The sequence below is a fragment of the Podarcis erhardii genome (assembly GCF_964252035.2).
Source record: "Podarcis erhardii genome assembly, chromosome: 3".
Classification (NCBI taxonomy): Eukaryota; Metazoa; Chordata; class Lepidosauria; order Squamata; family Lacertidae; genus Podarcis; species Podarcis erhardii.
The window spans coordinates 87,930,704-87,953,911 of NC_138507.1; the positions used below are offsets into that span (position 1 = coordinate 87,930,704).

A 23,208-nucleotide genomic window follows, 5' to 3' on the forward strand; every position below is an offset into this window, starting at 1 on the left:
ACCACAGATCTCCAGGCAGTGGAGGGAATGATAGGGTTCTAGGGGTTCATGATTGTGTAGGCCACTATTCGTCCCATTTTATAGATGTGAATTGTGGCTAAAGGATAGGTGACTTAACCCAGTTGCCTACTGGGTGAGCTAGCATTTGAATGCAAATCTGATTCCGACATTTTGATAAAGCTTCCAGTTTTTGGGATGCCTCCTCATTAGAAAACACCTGCTGATTCTCATCAAAAACTGTACCTGCATCTATATCATAGGTGGGTAACCTGTGGCCATCCAGATATTGGTCGACTCCAGCTCCCGTCAACCCCAGCCAAAATAGCCAGTGGTCAGGGATGAGACAAACTGTGATCCAACACCTGGAGAGCTACAGGTTACCTTCTAGTTTTAATGCAACTCCTCAAACCAAGCCGTTTATAATCATAGAATCATAGAATTGTAATGTTGGAAGGAACCCTTAGGATCATCTAATCCATGGGTAGGCAAACTAAGGACCGGGGGCCAGATCTGGCCCAATCGCCTTCTCAATCCAGCCCACAGATGGTCCTGGGATCAGAGTGTTTTTACATGAGTAGAATTTGTCCTTTTATTTAAAATGCAGCTCCGGGTTATTTGTGGGACCTGCCTGGTGTTTTTACATGAGTAGAATGTGTGCTTTTATTTCACATGCATCTCTGGGTTATTTTGGGGGGCATAGGAATCCGTACATTTTTTCCCCTTCAAAATATAGTCCAGCCCCCCACAAGGTCTGAGGGACAGTGGACCGGCCCCCTGCTGAAAAAGTTTCCTGTAATCCAACCACCTGCGATGCAGGAATACACAACTGTTCCATACAAGAAACAAACCTTGGTGTTATCAGCACCACACTCTAACCAAGTGAGCTATCAAGAATCAGCTTTTAGAATGTCTGGAAGTTTACAATTATGTTTCTTACCCATTGTTCCCTTTAGTCATGGCTTTTGACTAAGTAGCTTGTCTGAAATCATTCATTGCACTTTGGTCTTCTTTCCACTGCAGAGCATGCTGAGCTGATGAGTAGGCTAGAAAAGAAAGAAAGGGAATGTGAGATAAAGACCCAGGAGAAAGATGAAATGATGAAGACGCTGAATAAAATGAAGGACAAACTGCAAAAGGAATCTCTGGAGCTACGTCAAACCCGGGACCAAATGACCGACCTTGTAACTCAACTCAATGAGTTCTCGGTAGGATACAGAGATTTTTCTTCTCCTTCCATAGCATGCACAAACACAAATGACCACTCCCCGCATAAAACGGGGGGTGACCTTTGCGTGGACGCGCACAGCCCCTGGATCTGGAGCGGCTCCATCAGCATAGGCTTGGCTTTGCCTTCCCTCAGGTGGGATACCTGGAGGTCTCCGCCTACCCCAGTCAGTTGTCCAATCCCACCTGGGGGAAGCGTTGCCAAGGAGATCAGGCCAGGTAGGGGAGGGATTACCTGCCCACACAATAGAGGCAGGATCTTACCTGGGAATCCTCACTTGGCTCCAGAGTTTCTCCCACCCTACCCACCCTCAGTTAAGTCTTATTTTGCAGGTTAACTTTTCTTCACAGGTATGCGGGCGCTGCTACGTTAAGGTCGCTGTCAAAGGGCCGGAAAGGAATTTCCCTGCATTGCCAGGTTTCGCCTTTCCCGTAGCAAAACGTCACAACTTTGGCGGTATCAGGCCTTGGGCGGAATCCTTTGTCCATCTTCCTCTGTGCAGCGGCGATACCAGGGTTCCCCGTTAAAGGGGTTTCTGAAGGGAGGCTCTGACCGTACGCCGAAAGGTCGTCATTGCTCTCCCCTGCGGCGGCGGCGTAATGGGGGTGGCTGTCTCTGCTTGAACATATGTTCTCCAGAGCTGGCCCATCCCCCACACAAACACTGGATAACCCTGATGCTCCCTAGGTCCCCGGCTGGGGACTGGGGAGAGAGAACGTCCAATGCCTGAGCCAAGGTCTACCCACATTTGAAATTTTAATAAAGTTGTGGCCAATTTAATCCCATAGCACATTGTCTTGAGTCGTTATTCCACATGACCGGGGGGGGGGGGGACTGCTTGGGATCTGGGGACTCCGCCTGTCCACGCAAAAGAAAAGAGATATAGTGAAGTTCTAATTTTGTACATCTGCCCGTTTCTAAAGAGAAAGAAAAGTTTGCAAGTTGTTATACCCTTGCTGAAAGGTTCATAAACCCTCTGATAAAGAAAATAGAATCAGTAGCCATACATCAAATGTTTTCCATTATTTTATTTTGCTTATCGCTTCAGTTTTAGTTTATTCCTTGTGGGATTATGCATGTGTTATGCTGTACCAAACATGGGTGGCGCTGTGCATTAAACCACAAAGCCTAGGGCTTGCCGATCAGAAGGTTGGCGGTTCAAATCCCTGCGGCAGGGTGAACTCCCGTTGTTCGGTCCCTGCTCCTGCCAACCTAGCAGTTCGAAAGCACGCAGTAGATAAATAGGTACTGCTCTGGCGGGAAGGTAAACAGCATTTCCATACGTTGCTCTGGTTAGCCAGAAAGCAGCTTAGTCATGCTGGCCACATGACCCGGAAGCTGTACGCCGGCTCCCTCGGCCAGTAAATCGAGATGAGCGCCGCAACCCGAGTCGTCCACGACTGGACCTAATGGTCAGGGGTCCCTTTACCTATACCTATGATGTACCATAAGGTAAGTGCTGTGTTTAGTTGTAAGTAACCCCAACTCTCTCTGCCCATTGATCTGTCTTGGGGTGTCTCCAGCCTGCTCTAATGCATAGGTGGCTAACCTGTGCCCCTGCACCCACAACAGCAGGATGGAATAGAACAGACTTTGCTAGGTGCCTGAATGATAACACAGATGGTGCCAGAGAAATGGATATGAAGGGGTAGTTCCATATTTGGACACTACCATAAAAAGTCCCTCTCCCCAGCAGCCATTTGCCTGATGTAAGAATTCAGAATGTTCCTGCTGTTGTGGGATGGAATAGAGCTCCCATATGGGGCTGACATCCTGTTATATTTGCTGTTAGTCTGTGTTAGCTTTAAAGCCTGACCAGAAGTTCTGCAGTGGACAATTTTTGAGGAACCTTGAGAAGTCGAAAGCACATCTTTGAGGGTGGCAGCAGGGGAAATATAACAAAAACATTGCAGAGGTGAAGACCTTACCAGAATAGTGTCAGCAGAGGCTTCAATGTTTTTTTCAAAACTTGTTTTGCTGCATCCATGTTCCCTCCCCTCCACTGATGCCTCCCTGAAGAGTCCTACATCTTGGGGGGCATTGTGGGGAGGATGAGGCCACTGAGCTGCTATGCTCTGCCTCCATGGTCCAAGGCAGCAATGTTCCTTAAAACCAAGGGAGGGAGAGTTCTCTTGTCCTCAGGTCCCACTTACAGGTTTCCCATGGGCGTCTGGCTGGCCACTGTGATGGTAAGTTGTTGAACAAGGTGGGCCATCGGCATGATCCATCACTGAGAAGCACTGACATTGTGGCAAACATAGATAGACAAAGGGAAAAGGATTTTGCCAAAATTCTTTCCTGCTGCCTTTGAAAATGCCAGAAACTGTCCCTCTCACACGCCAAACATCTGGCCTGAGAATGGACCTGTTTTTGATGCAACACAAATCAGAATGTTCCCTTTTTATTTTCAGCAAGGGGGCAGCATTTCCTTCCCTCCTCCTCCTCCTCAGCTACCTCCTGGTGGCCCGTTTGCCTCTTCTCTACAAGCTCCGGAGGTTTTGCCGCCGCCTCCACCACCACTTCCGTTCTCCAGCTGCCCCCCTCCGCCTGCTCCACCTCCTCCCCCAGGAGGACCTCCTCCACCTCCTGGAGCACCGCCTTTCTTCAACATGGGCATGCCTCCCCTTTCCTCCGCCACCACCTTCAGTGGCACTGGGCCCAGTCTGAAGAAGAAATCAACCCCACAGCCGTCTCATCCGCTGAAGTCCTTCAACTGGGCCAAGCTGAGTGAGGTAAGGGGAAGGAGAGCCATTCTGTGTAGATCTTGTGACTGTTGGTTAGGTTTACCGTATATTGTCTGGTAATTGCTATTAAATCGGTTGCCTGAGAAGGAATTTCTAGCTGAATAACCTTCAGGCGCAAAATGTTGTGGGTGAGCGTACAGGTGCTCACTGAAAGCCTTTGGCAATTGTATTAATTTTATATTTGGCATCTTTGGATTGCTCTACATTTTAAAAGAGGTCTGATGGATTTTGGATTGAGTGACATTTGGACTCGACCTACGCGCGCGCGCACACACACACGCCAGTCTGGAAGTAGTAGTTCCATTATAAGTGCAGTCTCACATTCCAGCCTAGCTCATAATGGGCTTTGCTCCTGGCTCTACCCTTCCTTCTGGCAAGCATACCCTTCTGAAGATGAGAGCATATTGCTTAAAGCCTGGATGCATTTGAGCATGCCCAGGAACATCATTTCCTGACCAAGAGTTGATGAGATTTGAAGTTCTGCAAATCTCCCAATCAAATTCATTACATTTGGTGGTTCTAGAAACTTAATCTTTCATACCCCTGAGAAGAAAGAGAATATGCTCAAGTGCCCCAAGGTTTTAAAGATAAAGTGTAAAATGCTTCTCCTTCTTTCCTCATTATTCATGCCCCCTCTTTGAAAGGACCAGGTTGATTCAGGTGTGTATGTTTGTGTGTGTGTGAGAAACACTGAATAGTTGCAGGGATGATTTCTAAGAAAAATGCAATATTGATGACAGCTTATGCATTATGTAATCATGCTTGAATACAATTGCCTTATTCTCTCCCAACCCTAGTAAAACTCTTCATAGCACATCCTTCTGGAGGAGTCTCCAGACTGATTTTTGCATGGCACATTCATTCTGTCCAAGATCTGCAACCTCTCCCACCCCTATATTCCCTCCTACCCCTGTTTCTCTCTTGGCATTGTTGTTTTCTTTTTTTAAAAAAAAGAGAAAAAAATACACAGATTGAACAGCGTCTGTGTTGAATTTGGGTGACTGCCTAGAAATCCACACTCTTTTTTAGACTCCAAGTCACTCAGGACTCAACTCAGGCATTTGGAATGAGTGTCCTGGGACCTCTGGAATGCCACAAGAATTCTCTCTCTCCCTCTCCCCCCCCCCCGCCATTTCTTTTAAAATAAGATGAAGTATTTGCTGCTCCGCCTGTGCTTGTCTGTCAGAGCCACGTGGGGCTGTGGGAGAGAATGTAAGACAGGGATTTATTTTCATTTTCAGAACACAGGACTTAGTGCTTTGAAGGAAAGATGTAACAACTACACAAACACACACACTAGTGGGAGGGGAAAATAAAGTAGAGAGGGACACACAGGTGTTTCTCTTTAGCATGCAGCCACCACAGACTTATCCTCCCCTCTGGTTAAGAGTGGAGGCAGCTGTGCTAATAAATGGGGGCTTCAGAGGTGAATGCAAATGCTATTTTGGGGCCTGCAAGAATAGTATTGGGAGGATATGATAAGCGTTTGCCATGATTAATATTTCTGGTTAGTGAATGCTTTGCTGTTTCCAGAGGTGGTGGTTCTTTAGCTTTAACTAGAAAGCTATCATATTCTATTCTTTGTGTTAAAACAAAACAAATTCCTTCCAGTAGCACCTTAAAGACCAACTAAGTCAGTTCTTGGTATGAGCTTTCGTGTGCATGCACACTTCTTCAGATACACACTGTATACAGATATACACTGTATACACACTGTATATATATTCTTCAGATACATACTGTGTATCTGAAGAAGTGTGCATGCACACGAAAGCTCATACCAAGAACTGACTTAGTTGGTCTTTAAGGTGCTACTGGAAGGAATTTGTTTTGTTTTGAGTATGGCAGACCAACACGGCTACCTATCTGTAACTATTCTTTGTGTTGTATTTTGTACAGGCCATGTGCTGTGGGGTGCTTATTTTTAATGTTGTGGGAGGGAATTTATTTCATCCCCTCACTGTCCCATCTGAAGTGGGACAGGGCTACAGTATCACTCTTCAACTCACACAGCTTGTTTTTCTCTTTAAAGTGGTGGGTTGATTTTAGTTTCAAAACTTCAGGTTGTTTGATTGCTCTCTAGTCATGTTCTTATAAGAGGCCTTGAGACCCCACCATCACCACAGAGCAAAGAATGCCATGTGAAAAATTCATGATCAATTGCTTTTTTCTCTCCTTGTACCCCTTTCCCTTACCTAAATTGGAACATGCATGCTCTGGTTATCTCCCGCTTGGACTACTGCAATGCACTCTACGTGGGGCTACCTTTGAAGGTGACTCGGAAACTACAACTAATCCAGAATGTGGCAGCTAGATTGGTGACTGGGAGCGGCCACCGAGACCATATAACACCGGTCTTGAAAGACCTACATTGGCTCCCAGTATGTTTCCGAGCACAATTCAAAGTGTTGGTGCTGACCTTTAAAGCCCTAAACGGCCTCGGTCCAGTATACCTGAAGGAGCGTCTCCACCCCCATCGTTCTGCCCGGACGCTGAGGTCCAGCGCCGAGGGCCTTCTGGCGGTTCCCTCATTGCAAGAAGCCAAGTTGCAGGGAACCAGGCAGAGGGCCTTCTCAGTAGTGGCGCCCGCCCTGTGGAACGCCCTTCCAGCAGATGTCAAAGTGATAAACAACTACCTGACATTCAGAAGACATCTTAAGGCAGCCCTGTTCAGGGAAGTTTTTAACGTGTGATATTTTACTGTATTTTTGGTTTTTATGTAAGCCGCCCAGAGTGGCTGGGGAGGCCCAGCCAGATGGGCGGGGTATAAATAATAAATAATTATTATTATTATTATTATAACACCCAGAGCTGTTGCTTTCCTGGGAAGGGAGGACAATACTGTTCTTTTTCCCATGAGGGGCAGTTTGAGGAGGGGGCAACTTAGATGGAGGAGAGAGTACTGAAGAAGGGGATAAGTAACCCTTCTCCTAGATCCGGGTTTCCCAAATGTGGGTCTCCAGCTGTTTTTACCATCCCTATCATCCCTCACCACTAGTTGTAGTCCAAAAACAGCTGGAGACCCAAGTTTGGGAAACCTTTTCTTAGATCTTCAGCTATGAGCAATGTAGGGAGGGGTTTTTTTCCCTGCAGCTGCATTTCAGTCAAAGCAAAAATGTAGGAAGATCCAATCATAGGGTTGTATTCTGTGTAGCACTACAGTGAGCATTATATTAGCATAAGGGTTGCTCCTTGCACAACAGAGCATTCTCCCCTTCTCCTGCTCCTCACCCTGAACATTCCATAAATCTGATCTGGGCTTCCCACCAACTCTTCAGAACAGATTTAGGGATGGCAATAGGCAAGAGGAGAGGGTAGGAAATCCTATGGTGCCATTGCTCACCCTTGCTCTAATGCAACTATTTAGTTGCATACTGCCCACAGATCTGAAGCACAGCATGTAGTTTGGCCCTCACAAATATTAACTTAAACTCTGGTTCAGCCTTTGGTCCACCAGCCCATCTTTTATGACCAGTAAAAATAAGAGACTAGTGTCACACCATATGGCATCTGGCAGGTGTCTCTTCCAGTTCCTACTGGCTATTCCAAGGAATTAATTGAGATTGTACAGCCTAACAGGAACAATGATAACTGATGAAGAAATCTGGATTTCGCAGTGGGAGGCCTAACGTTTTACAATGCAGGGTTGCAGGACTTTATTAGGGTCACTGTTTAACAAAGGAGGAAAATACAGCTGTATTGTTTATCTTAAAGATGTTGAAATGTTTTCCAGTTCTTGTTGTCAAGCTGTTCAATTTACATCACTCTTGGGCCGCAAGATGAAGACTTCAAAAAGAGCTGGGGTGAAGGATGCTTTTGTTTCCAGGGAGAAAACTGCAACAACTCACTAATTTCCCTTGACACCCTTACTTTTGTTACATTAACTCAGTCAGAAAAATTTGATACTGAACACATGGAAGCATTGCACTAACTTGCCTGTGGTTAACACCTTCTATGAAATGACTCTTTAGAAACCTTAATACCAGGAGCAGCCAACATGGAGCCTTGCAGACATTATTGAACACCAACTCACATCAGCCCCAGCCAACGTGACTGATGGTCAAGAATGAGGGGAATTTTGCGGCAACCCCATGTGGAAGGCACCACATTGGCTACTCGGCCGATTAAGAAATAGAACTGAAATGCTTCGGCATTCTGGAATAAATGTTTTGCTTGCTTCCCAGAAGGAAATGTAAGGCGTACATTTCAGCTCATAGACTCTAAAATGACAAATAAAATCCCTAGGGTGTCCAAACTTTTTCCAAAGAGGGCCAGATTTGATGAAGTGAACATGCGTGAGGGCCAACCTAAGTTGTTGAGCTTTTCTTAGGATTGAAGTTGAGCTTTTTTTACAATTTTACCCCAGGACATATACTGCTACAGGGGCCTGATTAAATTGACCAGCAGGCTGCATTAGGCCCCTGAAATGGACTTTTGACATGCCTTCCCTAGATGGATGAAATTTTGGAGACAAAGACACTTGAAATGAAGGGCCACGATGAAGAACAAGGAAATAACAAAATAAAGCAATCCTTGTGGATAGCTGTGGGGACTTTGTGCGTAATTAATGTACCTGACGAATTCAGAGTTTGCAAGGATGAGGAAGTGAACAATTTATGCTGAAACTTGTACTGCCTTTTCAGTGAAATAAGGACGTCCCATTTCCTAACAAGAACTCCCTTCAAAAGTTCACAGTAACCTGGAATGTGGCATTTGCTTGGGTACAAGGGTATTCTGTTAAGGGAGGGGTCTCTGGCAGAGATGGTGAACCCTCCAGATTGGACTCTAGTTCCCATCAACCGCAGCCAGCATGGCTAGTGCTCGGAAATGATGGGAAGAGTAGTCTCAACAACATCTGGAGAGCCACAGATTCCCCATTCCTTGTCTATGGTTTCGGCCAGGGAAATAGTCAGTTGCACTATAAAAAAGTAAAGACTTGGCAATGTGTCTCTTCTGCTGTCTATAGCCAGGCCAAAAATGAATGATAAATCACAGTCCTCAGCATGTTCTTTTGATCATGAACAGGCCTTGCATCCCCATGTTCAAAATTCATTCCATTTTCCTTGATTCTCTTTTCATGGCAAAACAGAGATTAGTGCATTTTGGGCAGTTGACTGCATGCTTGGGTTTGGGTTTATGATGTAGTTTGCTAACAAGAGGGCATAGAAACAAACCATTTTGTAGGGAGGGATCCTGCTATGACCATTCTCTGTGCTTCGCTTATCTCTAGTTTCTCTCCCAGAGGACTGTACTATATTTCAAGTATGTCAGTGCACAGTGACATGAGGCAATGGGATTGTACAATGCATTTGAGAAACAAATCCTCTCTGCAGGGCCAGTTCCTTATAAAGATGTACTCTGGTTAATTGCGTGTGCTCCAAATACTTTTTGCTTTATGTCTTAGGCAGTCTCTGGGGAGTCCTGGGAAATTCTGTTCACAGGTCTGATTTCTCATAATGGACTAAAACTTTTTGCATAGCAGAGAAGCCAGATAACTAATTCTCCAAGGTTCACATGGAATAAAAATACCTCATTAAGCGGGGAAATGAAATGATGCACAGATGAAGTAACTTTTTTAAAAAAGAACAAAAAGAACAAGAATTTGTTGTATTTTTATATTGCTGATTAGCGACCATAACTATGTTTCTGGAGCTAAGGGAATAATTTGTCATTAGGTGAATCTTTTGTTTCACTCGCAATACTCAGTCATTTTGACTGATGAAAAGCAGCTATAAATTTCTTAATCCATAACTGAGCAACGAGAATGCAGTGTAAGGAAGTTGTTTGTCCCAGCCGTCCATTTTCCCATGAGTAAAAAGGATCAGCACGGGAATGGGAGGCTTCCCTCCACCAGGAAGTTTTACACAGGAATGTCAAACCAGGCAATAATAGAGAAATATAAATTTAGCCAATAATATCTGTTTATTTTTTCATTTGTACTACTCAAATGGTAAAAATAGTGGGGGTTTTTTCTAAAATTGCTCCCCCAAAACTTGTTTAACTTGTTGCCTTACTAAAGTAAGGCATAATTCCTTAAGTAAAGGCATAATTCGGTTTAGAATAATTTGGTCCGAGGCCTTATCATTCAGTGACATGCTATTCTACCCAGTATCGAAAATAGGTTGGGCCAATTCTGGAAGGTTAAAGAGCTATTTAGTGGAGACAGCCAGAGAAAAAAATGAAGTTTTGGTGATAGCAGTAGACATAGCAAAAGGATGGTTTGGTTTGTCTTCCTTAACTCTCATGGTGGAACCTGTGCTGTCTCATGAATATAAGCATTGCTCCCATGGAAAATTTAGTTTTCCAAAGTTCAGCTTTTGAGCTTCTCGCTCCATGAAGAAAATATTTAGGATTCTCCCAGAAGAAACGATGCACTTCTAAATAGCTCCAGTAATCTAGGGGCACACAGTCAACTATGGTCATCTCAGCTCCACACTTCGGATAAGGACCAACACTTTTCATGAGTGTGAGCACTCATATCTTGATAAGTGTTGTGGGTACCAGCATAAAATGACTGCCATGGGTTGCAAAAAAAGAGGTTATGGTATTTCATACCAGCTAAAAAGCACTGATAAGCGAGTACAGCTTTGCAGACCAACCAGCCACCTCAAGACAGTGCAAATGCACATTGCTGTGCTTTTTTTTAAACTTCTGTATTTCTTCAAAAAACCCTTTTTCTTCCTTTAATCATCTTATTCCTTAAAAGGCTCTGCCTTTTTTTGGCTCTGACCATCAACTTGTTTCCTGTGTTTCCTTTCTAGCATAACACATTTCTCTTGCTCTTTTTAATGACTGTGAGTGGGAAATGGAGGCTGTTCCTAATTAGTTCAATAATGAAGTGTTAATGCACTTGGTTGCCTGAGTGCACTAGAAGGAACTTTCAGGCCAGGAGCCTTTGAGAGGTCTCTTTGGTAATCTTTTCTTTGGGACCATAAGACACCACATGCTGTGAAAATCATCATTGTTGCCAATGTGATTTCCTTGAATTCCTCCCCCCCCCCATGAACATATCTGTGTTCTTTTTAAAGTCTCCAGTCTTTAGCATAAAATTAACAATTTTACATTAACAGTGCCTTTGTTCATTGATGTTGGGGACACTTCACAGTTAAACAAAAAAACTGCAATGAAATTCTTTTGCAAGCAGATTTTAGAGTGCAAACCAAGAAGCAAGGCTCAGTGGCTTCCAAACAAGCGTGGATTCATAAGGCACCTTTAAAAACATGGCTTCCATATCCTGTCTTGTTTTGAAGCCATTAACCATAGTATCTGGCTCCACAATGGGTGGGATTCAACGTTGCACTATTACAGATGTTTCGTCTGCACAAAAATGTCAGCTTTCTAGACAGAACATACCAGTCTCCTCCCCCTGTGCTGTTCTGGGGGGTTCTCCCGACATGGGGGGGACACAGGTGTGTGGGGGGGAGGGAAGCCCCATGGTACAAGTTGGAAGCCTGCTGATGGGGTTCAGTAGGTGAATCCCACCCAGTGCAATGGGAAGCTATGGTTAAGTGATGGATCCTGGCTTGTTTTGCTACTTACAGGATATAGCAGATGAAGAGAGCTTGAGCATTAAGCCACCTTTTCTGGTTTAGTGTTACATGTTACAGTGTTAACTGTAATTAAACGGATTGGGAGAAGACTACATAATGATACACTCTCATCTGATTCTTCTGTAGTGCACAATTTCCCTCTGCCTTTTCCCTGCTGACCTTAACTGGGGCTTGACCATAATAATTCTCTCTCTCTCCCCCCCCTCTCTCACACACACTGCTTCAAGCCTTCATTATTATTTGTTCCCTGAATGTTTCTGTATCTCTTTGGACTGTAGGAGAAGATACATGGCACAATCTGGCATGAAATTGATGATTTAAGGGCTTTCAAGATGCTGGATTTGGAGGATTTTGAAAAAATGTTCTCAGCTTATCAGAGACACCAGGTAAGGCGTTTTCCTTTCATTTCCTGTCACTCTAAACCCTGAGCTTCCTGGGCTTCTTTGCAGAAATAGTTTCCAGGACTGGGTGCACCAATGGAGAGGAGCAAGCAGTGGGGACTGTTTTCTCATAGATTTCAAAGTAAGCAAGGCCAGCTGCAGGTAGGAAGGAGGCAGGACTGAGCAAGGTTCCCTCCAGTTGGCTCCCTCCTCCATCAGTGAGTTCTGTTGGGCACATCTAGTGGGGCACTGGGGAATCATGAGAGTTGGGCCCTCAACCAAGCCATCTGGTTTTGCTTGGAGCAGCGAGCTGAGAAATGTAAAGCATGGCCCAGAGGTGACATTGGCAGTAGTCTACCTGACAGTGGCTCAGCAGCTTCCCAGGGATGCTAGATGTTGACCTCAGCCTCGAAGCTAAAAACAGCTGTGTTTACATTATTTTGGATTAAAGCAGGATGTGTAACCCGTGGCCTTTCAGATGTTGCTCAACTGCAACTACTATCATTCCTGACCATTGGCTGGGGCTGATAGGAGTTGGAGTCAAACAGCATCTGGAGAGATACAGGTTGACTACACCTGCTTTAAACTCTGCAGTTGCATCTAAAGGTAAAGGTAAAGGGACCCCTGACCATTAGGTCCAGTTGTGGCTGACTCTGGGGTTGCGGTGCTCATCTTGCTTTATTGGCCGAGGGAGGTGGGGTACAGCTTCCGGGTCATGTGGCCAGCATGACTAAGCCGCTTCTGGTGAACCAGAGCAGTGCACGGAAATGCCGTTTACCTTCCCGCCAGAGCGGTACCTATTTATCTGCTTGCACTTTGATGTGCTTTTGAACTGCTAGGTTGGCAGGAAGTTGCATCTAACCTTAGTGCAAAATAAAGGAACAAGCAAGCAAGCAAGCAAGCAAGCAAGCAGTTAATTGAACCTGTAGCTTGCTTGGGGTTCTTATTGTTCTCTTATACTTGATCTTTGTATCCAGTGCTACTGATTTTGTGTTTTCTTTTTTTCTGTTATGCCTTAGCTCTTACTTCTCTTGAATAAAACTTTCTGAGCAATTAGAGCTTTCAGTAGTGAGATTGGATTAGTTTGGCTGGGGGAGGGGAGTCACTTCACACATTTCCCCCTTTCTTTTTCTTTCCAACAAATGAGTTACAGATTATAACATTAGCAACATTATTTTAACAACAGCTGTTTATTAGCATTTCTGTCTCCTTTTCTTGGAAAGCAAGTCACCTGCATTCTGTCTGCCTCTGATGAATGAAATTCAGCTAGAACAGTACCATGGAGTTTTGCCCTCCCCCCATCCTGCCTGCTTCCCAAATTCTTTCCTAGCTATTGGAATGTATTCCAAAAACATGGTCTCTTCCAGTTGTCTTGAAACAGCCTGCTGTTGTTAAAATGACAGTCCAAAGGTGCTTTGTAACCTAAATAATTCCTATCCAATCATATAAAGTGGTGGACCCTATTATATGTATTTCCCCTCTTTTAGTGTGGTATCACAAACAAAATACAAAAAGAGCTATTTCTAAATTTAAATCCTCTGACATTTTCTCCTGTTCCAGCTATTACGACATGGAACCAATGAAAGCTGTTAGTGAATAAATCCATAAACTTCCCTGACTACAACACCTCTTAGTTCCCCCTGGATTTGGGCCATTTTATTTGTGTGAATCTCTGCAAAATGCACTTTTTGGAGGACAAGAAAGTTGTGAAGATTTGGCTGGCCATTTCTGAATTAACGTGGAAACTTCAGTTTCCATTCTGCCTTGGGTTTCCCTGTTTTCTAACTGGCACAGCTCCTGCCAGTCAGTACAACTTGCCACTGACAGCGCACAGTCTGCTCTGTCTCTAGGCGCCACTTGAGATTAATCTCTAGCCCCCTTGGCCAGGAGTTCATGAGTGTCTTGCTGCTCAGTTCAGAAGGGGCCAGGCCTTTGTAAGCGTTCCAACTGGATGTGTGCAAAGGCTCAATTTTTTTGCGGGTACTGGGTTTGAAAATTCACAAAAAAGCTCAAAGGATTCTCGCAAATGTGCCCTTCATTATCTCACCTTTTCCTGCCCAGAAATCTACCTTTGGGCAGGATAGGGCAAGGCTGTATAGGCAGTTGGGTGATCTCCAGGCCCTGGCAGGGCATCTCATCTCACTGGGAGCTGGGGCTATAAGTCCCAGAATCCTTGACAGAAATGTTGTGCAGACTTGTGGTTCCAATTACAGTCCTCTGTTGGGACCTGGAGAACATCTACTACCACCTCCTTTCCATACCCTAAGATAGTTTTCTGGGCCTTTGGTAAAGGAAAGACAGCAGAAGCGTGCAAATGATCGCAGCTCTTAAGACTGCAGCTTAAGATCCTAGCTTGTTCCAAACCTGGAAACTTCCTGCTTGAATGTAATGGGGTGGCTGGTTATGTGAAGACATCCTAGTTTATCATGATGCACCAGGAAGGGGCATTGCAGGGGCAAAAAGCTTGTGGATATCTCTGCTTATAAAACTTACTTAGCCTGAATTTGTGACTTTTAAACTTTAAACAAATGCATCCAAATTCAAACGTCAAAGCAAATCCTAGTTCTTTTGTTCTTGAGAGAGAGCATGAATGAAGCATTTCTTTCTTCAGTGCAATTAATATGGTATTAATATGTCTCTTCCCGCTTTCCTTTATATCAAACTGCTCCTTCATCCTTTGAAAAGACAAAGGGTCTGTTCTCCCCTCCCTAGAAATGTATCTGCTGTTAGTTATAAAAGGATGAGACAATATTACTCAAATGCTTAGTTTTGAGTAGAATTTACTTTGAACTCCCTGACTAATCCTTGTTAGGCTATTCAGTGCATTCATTCCTTGCTTTAAAATATTGGTTATATGGCTGTTGCAGAAAGGAGTTCAGAGGCTTAGACTGCAGTTCTTCAAGTCAATAGGACCAGCTGTTCTGAGCAGATGTGCAAAGGATTGCACTGATAATTACTGTCTGCAGTATTTTTGCACAAAATATGCAAGCTCACTGCTTATGTACGTGCCGAGAGAAGAACAGACCTGGATGTATTTCCTCTTTGGTTCTTTTCATATAAAAAAAGTCATTTTGCTGGCATAGCATTTTAATCACTTAGGAAACCCAAATGCTGTTGCTTTGGTAAACTCTGTGCCTTTTATTGCTGTGGCTAACTGTTGGCATGTTTCCTTCTCTGTTCTCTCGAATCCTGCCTGAGTAGGACCTGCTAACTAACCCTCCTTCTTCCTGTAAGCAGGTGAGTACTGTCTGTCCTCTGTCTGACTTTCAGAGTTCTATTCCACTGTTTACATTAGGAGACTCAGCAGAAGCAGATGCACGACCGACACTGTTTACTGCATGAGAAACCCTTCACTTTTATTTGCACTTTAGCAGGTGGAGAGGAGATAATAAGGATTTCTTTGCATGAATTTCAAGGGAGGGAGGGAGCATGGAAAACCACTGTCCTTTTCATGTATCTTGCTCCTTTCCAAAGAACCTGCCCGGTGTTTTCCTCTTTGGGCAGAAGCGGAGAGTTTTTTTTTCAATGTTCACTATTTATTTGTAATCCACAACTGGTACCTGATTTAGCACTGCTTGGTTTTTTTGGGGACACATTGTGTTTCTTGCATGCCCTGGCACCATAATGCATGTGGTATTTTCCTTAGTTCTTTTTTTTAAAAAATATTGTGTTATAAAATTAATTGTGCTATAAAACTTTAATTCAACCTGCACAGGCAATCCTGTTTACAGTGCTGAGAAAGAGAGGAGAAACAGACCTACTTTATATATCTAGACATATGCACACACACAAACGCACATATAATCCTCAGTGTTTGTAAATGTACCATTATCTGCAAGTAAATGTTTCTGGTTTAGCTGGTGAACTAGGACAGAGAAATCTACCCTAGGCTTCCTTAATCTTCCCTTTCATTACAATCCTGCATCTCAGATGGATTTCCACACAAGTTCAACTCTTTGGGCTTGGAGCACTGGCTAGCTAGTGGCACTTCTGCACTGGCAGAAGAAGAAAAAAAGAGGAGGGGAAATGTATGGCACTGATTTTCATGGTTTTTAAAAAACTATTTATAGAAGGAAATGGGATCAACTGAAGATTTGTACCTGTCCACCCGAAAGGTCAAAGAGCTTTCTGTGATTGATGGCCGGAGAGCACAGAACTGTGTCATCCTCCTTTCCAAGTAAGTTTGCTTGAACCTGAACTTATTTGGGATTTGCTTTCTGGTTAGGGATATAAGACAGCATCATTTTTCATTTCACCTTATATTTGTCACATGCAGCTCTGTTTCTGCTCCATTGCAGTTCATCTTATGCAAAAAAAAAATTTTTTTTTTTTACATTATTTGTCTTATTTTCCACCATGGTGAAATTACACAAGTTACCTTTTCATTACATTATTCCACCCCATTCATTTAATTGCAAAGGAAACAGTCTGCAGATGACAGGAACACAATCAGTTTCTTCTCATTTGCAGACTGAAAGCACTGATTTCTATTCTGAACATGGGACAAACAAGTTAACACTGGTAATTTCTATTACCATTTTCATTTTCATTGGAATTCTTTGACATAACTATTTCTGATTATGGTAAATTGTAACAGTGCAAATTATGAAATGATGCAAGTCATGTTTTTAAAATGATTTTACTGTTTACTTGATTTTGTATTGTAAGATGGCCAAGAATATATTTGAAGAGCAGCATATGAATTCCTATAATGACATAAACAAATAGGATTGTTGGCTCATTAATTAGTTTATGCATTGCGGTCTAGCAGATTTTTTATTTTTATTTTACTTCCAGTGCTCATATTCCTCATTGCTGTATATACTATAAGCTGCTTGCATCAAATCCCTTTTAAGCAAATGCTTCCAGTCTAAAGTGTCATAGTCTTAAAAAAAAGAGACGAAATGACAGTTTGGTATATTAAGTACAATAGTTTCTCAGTCATTTTTTCATGTCTTTATAAATGTTTCAACTGTTAACACTATTTTTAGCCCTTATTATTTTTGCAATATAATCACATTTGCAAGTATAATAATATGCAAATGCTTTATTTGCACATGAGCTAGTGTGCAAACAGATGGTGCATTGGCATTTTTGGCATGTGTTTATAAGTAGCTGTCCCCTGTGCTTGGCAGCACCAGGGAAGCCAAGGACTGAATTGTTTAGTTGTGGAGATGAGACTGCCATTTCTATTTCTAGGAAGTTTCAGACTAATTAGTAGATATGTCATGACAGCGTGGGAACCTAGGTAACTGCCTTTCGCTGGAGTCACAATTTTTGCCACATCTAGCCTTGTATTGTCAACACTGACTGGCAGCAGCACGCAGGCAGAGAATCTTTCCCAGCACCACCTGGAGATTCTAAGGATTGATCCTGGGGCCTTTTGCAGGCACTGAGCTCCAGCCCTCGCATCTGAAGCAAAGCAAAATAACAAATTTATCTAACTTTAAGGGTTGCACCTGACTAAGTTGCACTCAGAGTTAGACCTTGTGAAATCATAGGTAACTTAAGTTACTCACGACTACCTTAACTCTCCAGGGAAGTTTGCCTGGCATCTTCATTATACACCTTTAGGTGCCAGGCAAAAACATTCCTTTCCAACCAGGCCTTTGGTTGATCCAGTTTACATCCTATGCCCTTTTAAGGTGTGTTCTTTTGGGGAGGGGCACTATTGGGTTTTTGTTTTATATTTGTTGGGTGTTTTGTGATTTTATGTCTTGATTTTATTCAGTGAACTGCCCTGAGACCCCCCAGGTACAGGGTGGTATATAAATTCAATAAATAATAATAATACAGTGGTACCTCGGGTTAAGTACTTAATTCGTTCTGGAGGTCCATTCTTAACCTGAAACTGTTCTTAACCTGAAGCACCACTTTAGCTAATGGGGCCTCCTGCTGCTGCCGCGCTGCCGGAGCCCGATTTCTGTTCTTATCCTGAAGCAAAATTCTTAACCTGAAGCACTATGTCTGGGTTAGCGGAGTGTGTAACCTGAAGCGTATGTAACCTGAAGCGTATGTAACCCAAGGTACCACTGTAACTCCATTTCTTTTAATGGGTCTCCTCTGAGCAGGTAGTGTTACAGTGTAACTGGACCTAACAGAAGTCCATTATTTCCAGCTACTAGTTTTAGAGGCTAAGGAAAAGAGGCTGTCTGAGAGGGATTTCTCCAGGGCCATCCTGTTAGTCTGTGGCAAAGTTGAAACAAAACAAAACAAAACACAAAATACAGCAGCTCTGCTGGGAGGCTGGGACTCTTACTTCTCTGAATCACTGCCTGCCCAGCATGTTAGTAAGGACCATTTGGCTGAAATTAACAACAGTATAGGTGCTTCAAAGTTTACAAGAAGAGCACTTGGTCTCACAATATGAGACCTCTTGAAAGACCTACATTGGCTCACAGTACGTTTCCGAGCACAATTCAAAGTGTTGGTGCTGACCTTTAAAGCCCTAAACGGCCTCGGTCCTGTATACCTGAAGGAGTGTCTCCACCCCCATCGTTCTGCCTGAACACCGAGGTCCAGTGCTGAGGGCCTTCTGGCAGTTCCCTCAATGCAAGAAGCCAAGTTGCAGGGAACCAGGCTGAGGGCCTTCTCGGTAGTGGCACCTGCCCTGTGGAATGCCCTCCCACCAGATGTCAAAGAAAAAAACAACTACCAGACTTTTAGAAGACATCTGAAGGCAGCCCTGTTTAGGGAAGCTTTTAATGTTTAATATACTATTGTATTTTAATATTTTGTTGGAAGCCACCCAGAGTGGCTGTGGAAACCCAACCAGATGGATGGAGTATAAATAATAAATAATAAATTATTATTATTATTATTATTATTATTATTATTATTATTATTATTAGACAGAGAGGAGACAACAGAGATTGCTAGATGGAATGGTAGCAAACTGGAAAAGAATGTTTCTGATTTCGGATTAGGAGAGGTGTTTTTAGGAGGGCTTTGGAGGAAGAAAAAGTTTTCATCCAACATATCTTCAGGGAGGTATTTGTCTTAGAGTGCAACTGTGTTGACTTTTAAATCCCCTCTCCTGAAGGCACTTGTTCCACATTATCATTTAATCCCCCTGGCAGAAGGCAGCTACACTGTTACTTGCAAGTTATTACTCAGAATCCAAATAATCACATTTGTTGAGCCTGTAGCATAACTGGAAGATATCTTGGTAAATCCTTCCACACTTGAACACAACTGATCCATAAACCATTATCTGGATTCATCTGGATTGTCATTTAATCTGAATTGGGAGCTTGTTTTTGGCAGCAGGCATCTCTCGCGCCACTCCCTTAACCTCAGCATCTTGTTCCATGTTTCAGCTAAGGCCTGATTAAATATGTTTTAAAATGGGATGCAAGCAACAATGTAAAGGGATTTTGTCACTCAGTCTCTTGGTTCTTCTGGCTTCTTCCTTGTCTCCTTCTGTGGACTAGTAAGGCTTCAGAATGAGAGCCTAGCGGGAGGACGGTGTCCCTACCTGCCGTTCCCCCAGGCCTCCCATGGAGTGCTTGGCAGGACTGCACTTTTGAACATTGTGAAAATACAAATGTGTAAATTGAGAGCACCACATTACATCCCGAGCACCATCCCCTGCTTTCAGGTGCCTCCTCTCTCTTTCAACAGCTGCTTTCAATTGGCTGTAAACGTTGCATATATCTTTGCAGTTTATTCCCCTTCTGTTTACACGGTGCTGTCAAGCCCTTTAAAGTGAAATGGCTGCACAGAGGGTTCCCCTGCGCGCACACACTACTTGAAATGTTTTCGTTTCACTAACACTGTCTTCGAAAGGGTCAAGCGGGGCTCGTGTTTCATAGGACCTAAGAAAGTGAAAGCTGGCTGGTGCAGGAAATAATCATGTCTCCTTTGTCCCCACTTTCCCTTTTCACAAGACTGGGGAAGAAGGTATCAATCAGAGCAGATGAAAATTGGATTATTTGCTGGCCCGTGTTGGTGCAGAGTGGAATTTGTAGCGCTCTTTCAGAGTCACTTTTCTCCTTCTCAACACAGTACAGTGGTACCTCGGGTTACAGAAGCATCAGGTTACAGACACTTCAGGTTACAGACTCCGCTAACCCAGAAATAGTACCTCAGGTTAAGAACTTTTCTTCAGGATGAGAACAGAAGTCGCGTGGCGGCAGTGGGAGGCACCATTAGCTAAAGTGGTACCTCAGGTTAAGAACAGTTTCAGGTTAAAAATGGACCTCCAGAATGAATTAAGTTCTTAACCCGAGGTACCATTGTAGTTGAAAAGTAATGCAGCACTGCATGTCATGTATTTTGCTCTTAAATGTGTGTTTCTCTCATGCATATAGTGAAATTTTCTTTCATGGGTACATATGCAATATTCAATAGACCTTTGCGTATGATGTTCCTGTGCCAATTAATATAAAGATTGTGGGCTGTATCCAAACATATTTTTCTGCTGGCAAAAGCTTCCTTGACCCAGCAGGCTTTGGCTGGGGAGGGTGGGATATAAATAAAATTTATTACAGTGGTGCCTCGCAAGACGAAAATAATCCATTCCGCGAGTCTCTTCGTCTAGTGGTTTTTTCGTCTTGCGAAGCATCCCTATTAGCGGCTTAGCGGATTAGCGCTATTAGCAGCTTAGCGGCTTAGAAAAAGGGGGGGGGAACTTGCAAGACTCGCAAGACGTTTTCGTCTTGCGAAGCAAGCCCATAGGGAAATTCGTCTTGCGAAGTGCCTTGAAAAACGGAAAACCCTTTCGTCTAGCGGGTTTTTCGTCTTGCGAGGCATTTGTCTTGCGGGGCACCACTGTATTATTATTATTATTATTATTATTATTATTATTATTATTCTTCATTGATCTTCTTCCTTTTGTAACCTTGTGTGCCCCTTTGCCAGATCTGCTACAGACGGGTAGCGGTCCCTTTGGAACCCAGGCCTCACGGTCCCCTGAGCTAGAAGGATTGGTGACATGAATCAGTATAAGGCAGCTTTCTATGTCTGTGGGCATGGGAGAACTAGGGGAATGATAGGTGAGATAAGTGTTTGCAGTTCCATGGGAGCAATAAGAGGTATACCTGCAGACAATGAGACTGATGGTGCAGTCTTTTTGTTTGAAATGCAATGGACCTAGAATCTATTTAGCTTTATAGAATGGAGTCCTTGGTGTGACTTAGAAAGACTAGACCTCCTTAAATCGGGAGCAAGCCAGATTTCAGCCCTTTTCAGGAGCCATTTGTTCCCTTGCCTTTGGAGCCAATCCCCCATCTTCATTTTCTGCATCAGAATTTAGGCTATAATGCAAACCCCTCTTCCCGAGGGGAAGTGCAAAGGAAGATCGGCATTGCATGTATGGTGCACACTGCTTGTAAGGCTCAAAGCCATGAGCCTCTCAGACGGTTTTTCTTTCCTTCGTTAAAAAAAAAGAAAGAGCTAACTTATTTGATGGATTACCTTACCTCCATTTCAGTGCATAGTAAGCTCTCTAGTTAAATCAAGCAAGCCATGTGAAGCTATCCTGTCTTAAATCTCTATCAGCAGGCTATGTGCTCAGCTTAGCTCTCCATATATCACAAAGCCTTGTGTGGACTCATGTTTTCCCCACCCCCACCCCTTTTCCCTGAAGCTTAAAATATTGTCCAAAGCCAGCCTTAACGCAACCTGATGCCTTTCAGATGTTTTGGACTTCCGGTTCCCATCATCTCGAGCCAAGTATGGCCAGAGTTTGCAGTCCAAACATCTGGAGGGCACCAGGTTGGGGAAGGCTGATCAAAGCTGTGTAACCTGAGGCTTAAAATGCACTTTAGGATCTCCCACGCTATTTGTATTGATGTCAGTGGCAATGAGGGAAATAAAGCGGATAAGAAGTATTTGTAATACAAATGAGCCTTCTGGCCAGTGTAAGATTGATACTCACATTACAACCCCAGTTGATGGAAGTACTTCTTTAAACTATAGGTCTGAAAAGCACCTTGCCTCCCTGGTGCTGAAGTACACAGATCCTCTTTAAAAACTGCCAACAACCAATATATAACTCCTCACTTCCTAGCATCATAGCAGTAGCTTCCTTGTAGTAAGCCTCCTCCATGGTGCGATGAACAGATGTTGCCTAGTTTCCTAGATGAGGCTGCTGCTGCTTTATGACTAATGTTAAGGCCCAGGATTTCTCTGTCATCTGGAAAGTCAAGCCCTGGGGCTTTCCCCCCTCTTATCAAACAGGCATAAATCCAGAGGGGCCAAAGACCCAGGTATTAAGCCTCAATGGCAGGCTTCCTCATCCTCGGTCCTCCAGATGTTTTGAGACTACAATTCCCATCACCCCTGACCACTGGTCCTGCTAGCTAGGGATCATGGGAGTTGTAAGCCAAAAACATCTGGAGGACCAAGGCCTGCTCAATGGTTTATTGTCCTTTTTCTGAAACCTTGTATTCTTGTCTCTCTGACCCTCTGCTTAGTCATCCATAAGTGGTCTTCTGAAACAAGGAAGTGCTTAACAGAAGGCGATAGTGAAGTTTTTTTTGTTGAATAGCTATGATATGATTCATATAATACTTGCCCCGTGGACACTTCGGTCCCCTTTCTGCAATCTGTCAGGTTCTGGCTATGAGCCTGCTGTTTTCTGTAAGATGAGCTGAGCTATATCAAATTGGGAACTTTAAGAATGCGCTAAGCTGACGGCTTGTTTCTTTACCCAGTTTTCCTTTGCAGTGTTGAGGGGTCCATCAGAATGGATGGAGATAGTGCTTGCTGCTCAATCCCTGCAGTGAGCGAACTGGCATTTGTCGCATTGTTGTACTTTGCATGATTGTTGCAAACAAAGAAACTTGACTGCAAGTGTGACATGCAGGTGTGTAACAAGGTGAATAAAAATGATGGGAGAAGAATTAAGATGACTTTTCCCTTTGAAAATTCCCTTATTTTTATCTACGTATTTATTTTCACCTACTTCTGCCATCTATATGAGCTAGTATTAAAGTTTTACTCAGATTGAAATCTGAGTAATTGAAATCAAACATTATTAATCTGAGTAACTGAAATCAAACATTACTAATTTTGGTCCATGCATTTCAATGGGTCTACTCTGAGTAAAACGTAGTTGAATGCCACCTCATGTTCTTTACTGTTGAGCACTAAGATATCCCCTTCTCCTACCCGTATAAAGAAAGAGGTGATCAATGAGCAAGGTGAGCATGTAAAATCCAGGGTGTGCTCTTTAAAATACTTGGAATTGGGACTCCTATCCCCTCCTCCAGAAAAATAGTATGCCAAGAAGGAGTCTAACATTTTCTCTGAGAGGCTGGTGTGTGTGTGTGTGTGTCTGTGTGTGTGTGTTGACATGCAGGGAT

At 43.5% G+C, this 23,208-nt stretch overlaps 1 protein-coding gene across 6 annotated transcripts in view; it reads left to right on the forward strand.

The window, feature by feature from the left end:
* Positions 1 to 23,208, forward strand: part of DAAM2 (dishevelled associated activator of morphogenesis 2) — a 220,789-nt gene that overhangs the window by 159,380 nt on the left and 38,201 nt on the right. For 5 of the 6 annotated variants that reach the window (XM_081854131.1, XM_081854135.1, XM_081854134.1 and 2 more), the window contains 5 exons: positions 1,021 to 1,205; positions 3,637 to 3,957; positions 11,798 to 11,905; positions 15,101 to 15,136; positions 15,970 to 16,076. In XM_081854131.1, the coding sequence (XP_081710257.1) occupies positions 1,021 to 1,205; positions 3,637 to 3,957; positions 11,798 to 11,905; positions 15,101 to 15,136; positions 15,970 to 16,076 (757 nt within the window). The remainder of the gene's footprint in view (positions 1 to 1,020; positions 1,206 to 3,636; positions 3,958 to 11,797; positions 11,906 to 15,100; positions 15,137 to 15,969; positions 16,077 to 23,208) is intronic. The other variant, XM_081854136.1, reaches the window with a different exon arrangement.